This window comes from Beta vulgaris, chromosome 8 (genome assembly GCF_026745355.1).
Source record: "Beta vulgaris subsp. vulgaris cultivar EL10 chromosome 8, EL10.2, whole genome shotgun sequence".
NCBI classification, from domain to species: domain Eukaryota; kingdom Viridiplantae; phylum Streptophyta; class Magnoliopsida; order Caryophyllales; family Amaranthaceae; genus Beta; species Beta vulgaris.
Genome location: NC_079209.1, coordinates 37,045,888 through 37,048,807, shown reverse-complemented (window position 1 = coordinate 37,048,807; position 2,920 = coordinate 37,045,888). Strand labels below are relative to the sequence as shown.

Here is a 2,920-nt window from a genome sequence, read left to right as displayed (position 1 = left end):
CTTGCTATTATACATGATACAATTACCATCTCAACCAACTTTCAATCATGTTTTAAATGTCCACATTATTATATTTCTACCTTTTAAATGTTGAGTTTTCCTTAATATATTTCAATAGGTTGGTTGCTAAGTAGGATCTTGTTATTCATAAAGTTAATGCTAAGAATAGTGTGTCCTACCTTTAAGTATATATAAAAAATAAAGCTCACCAAATTTTAATTTTATAACCTTTGTAATTAACACTACTACACTGTTTAATTGCATCGGTTGTATTCTTATATATTAAAACTAAATTTCAAAAACAAGATTATATGATATTCTTTATAAATAATTATATATTTATTCATATGTACTATCTTAAAGCCGAGGGTTATATTGATGAATAATTCATATTATAATTTACTATGTAGAAAATTTAAAAGTAACTGTAAGATAATTTCTAGAGCACAATCCATTGCCTATAATTCTTTTCTTGCGCTTCTCTTAAGTGTTCGATTTAAGACCTCAAATTCACATTGGCAAATAACTCAGAATATTGTCCGATCCAACAACTAATTTATATCTATGTATCTTAGTGGGTGGATTACCCAGTAAAAAGATAGTTTTTTCCCAATCGAAACAGTTTTATACTTTTATTAGCTTAGTCGCTCATTGTAGAGGGTTCATATATAAAAATGAGCAAATCAGATAAAAATAGTCCTTAAAATATACCAACTTTATGGTATACTTGGGTAGTTGGGTGTAGATGCATTGTTAAGAATTAAGAAAGAGTTGTCTGCCTGTCCAGTGTCCACTAACGAGTAAAGACTAACCAAAAGGACTTGGAAATACTATAGAGGCAGCTTCTTTGTCGTTACCAGATTTTCACTTTATCCCTCCACTATAATTCATTCTATAAATATCAGATCAACTTCATATTTCTTTACATATCAACTTCTCTTATTACATCATCTTCACTAGTTAATCTTCCAAGCTTTAGTTCTTCAATTCAATAGGAAAACACTATATATATATATCAATATCATGGGTGTAACCACATGTACATTGGCCGACTTCACCAGCCCGGTTGCCCCGGCCCGTCTGTTTCAAGCTTTTTGCATTGACAACCATAACTTCTTGCCCAAGGTTGTGCCTCACTTTGTTAAATCTATGGAGCTTGTTGAAGGTGAATCCACTGCTGTTGGATGCGTCAAACAGATCAATTTCCCTGATGGTTAGTTATCATTAGAACCAACAAAAATATTACAGTATAATTTTTACATTTATGCCAAGGTTGTACCATGTAATAATAGTTAAACTACCTGACACATTTGATGTTAATATACATTGGTTGTGAATATATAACTGATATACTGAAAAACTGCACTATACTTATGTTAGTTATGTATACTTTATTTGATGATGATAAATATACTTATAAATGAAAATCATTTTTGCAGAGGCTCCATTCAAATATGTGAAGAATAGAGTGGATGAGATTGATGCAAGTAAGTTCTACCTCAAATATACAAGCATTGCAGGAGATGTTTTTCCTGATATAGTGGAGTCTGCTGTGTATGAAAACAAATATGAGCCTTCTGGCGCCGGAACTCACTACACGATGGTGGCACATTATCACCTTAAGGGAGATAGTGTGATGAAGGAAGGGGAGGTTGAAAGTGCCAAAGAAGGAATACTTAAGATGTTTAAGGCTGTGGAAGAACATCTCATTGCCAACCCTCAAGTTTATGCTTGAAGAAGTACTATATCCAATTAAGTACAATGGGTGAAATTTGATTATGTTTTCAAGTATTTCATGTGAAATAATTATGTTTCAATATGATAATGTGAAATGTGTGTGGTAGTGTATTATTATGTTTCTTGTACTCTACTTTTTATTTTCCTAGTTTGAAAATAATAATGAAGTAAAATCATGCTTGCTCAGATGTGAAATAGTAAGAGATTATTTTTTGTCACATACTCGATAATTCATGTGTTTTCTTAGTTGCAACACTTCCTTATATTGGATATTTTCAAATACTGCAACATTTTTTTTTCTTATGTGTTCTCTCTTTACACCAAATCAGCATATATTTCATCACTTTATCAAATGAGTCTCCTAAAATACCATACACTCTCCCTATGTTATAATTTAACAGAAAAAAAACGGACGGAATATCATTGAAAATTTTCAGTGGCTAAACAAGAAGTTTACTATTTTGAAGGGTAAAGAGTATTTTACTAGAACAATCACCATAGGATGGTAAATTGGTAATTAAATTAGTCTCAGTCCAGACAGGAACCTCCAACTTCCAATGATCTTTTTTGCAAACTCTTATGAGAAAATGCTTCTACTATGCCCATTTAAGGAGGTGCCTAGCTACCAGTAGAAAAGTTTAGGACGCTTCAAAGTCAAAAAGACATAATTATCTTGTAGCTTATGGCATTGAATAAAATAGACTACATTGTCCTCTATGGTGAAATAATATTTGTACCAAATTAAATCTTGTGATTAATGTAAGAAATTAAAAGGAAGATGCTTTTGTTCTGTTGCATAAAGCTCATATAGGGGTCCACTAAAAGAAAATTTCGGGTTTGAACATGGCTATCAATGGTGAATAATTTGTGAATATGGTCATAAACATTGTTACTCTAGGGCCCAGGCTAAAACCAAAGCAATGTGAATATGTCCTACACATTTTAAAGCTTATTCTTGAACAAGATAAATAGTGCAAGAAAACTAGGAAACAACCACATACAAATATTTGATATGGACACAAGTGGAACTCAGCTTTTTATGATTCTTAGTTTTTATACAAATTCAAGCAACTGGAATTATTGCTCAACTGTATTAGTATTGAGTAACAAATCTTACAAAAGAACAAAAAAATATATTGTATGTCACACATTTCTCTCTTTAACCCTCAAATACTACCACCAA

The 2,920-nt window shown here is 31.5% G+C and overlaps 1 protein-coding gene across 1 annotated transcript; it reads left to right on the top strand.

Annotated features, from left to right (window-relative positions):
- The first annotated feature begins 914 nt into the window (after positions 1–914).
- Positions 915–1,955, top strand: LOC104901391 (major strawberry allergen Fra a 1-3). Its single transcript, XM_010688958.3, has 2 exons — positions 915–1,213; positions 1,440–1,955. Exons 1-2 carry the CDS (start codon positions 1,024–1,026, stop codon positions 1,733–1,735), a joined length of 486 nt encoding a protein of 161 aa, XP_010687260.1. The 5' UTR covers positions 915–1,023; the 3' UTR covers positions 1,736–1,955.
- The last annotated feature ends 965 nt before the right edge of the window (positions 1,956–2,920 follow it).

Coding starts and splice junctions, on each gene's coding strand:
- LOC104901391 (XM_010688958.3), top strand. CDS start 1,024: ATGGGTGTAACCACATGTACATTGGCCGACTTCACCAGCCCGGTTGCC. Junction 1,214..1,439: donor ACAGATCAATTTCCCTGATG/GTTAGTTATCAT, acceptor TCATTTTTGCAG/AGGCTCCATTCAAATATGTG.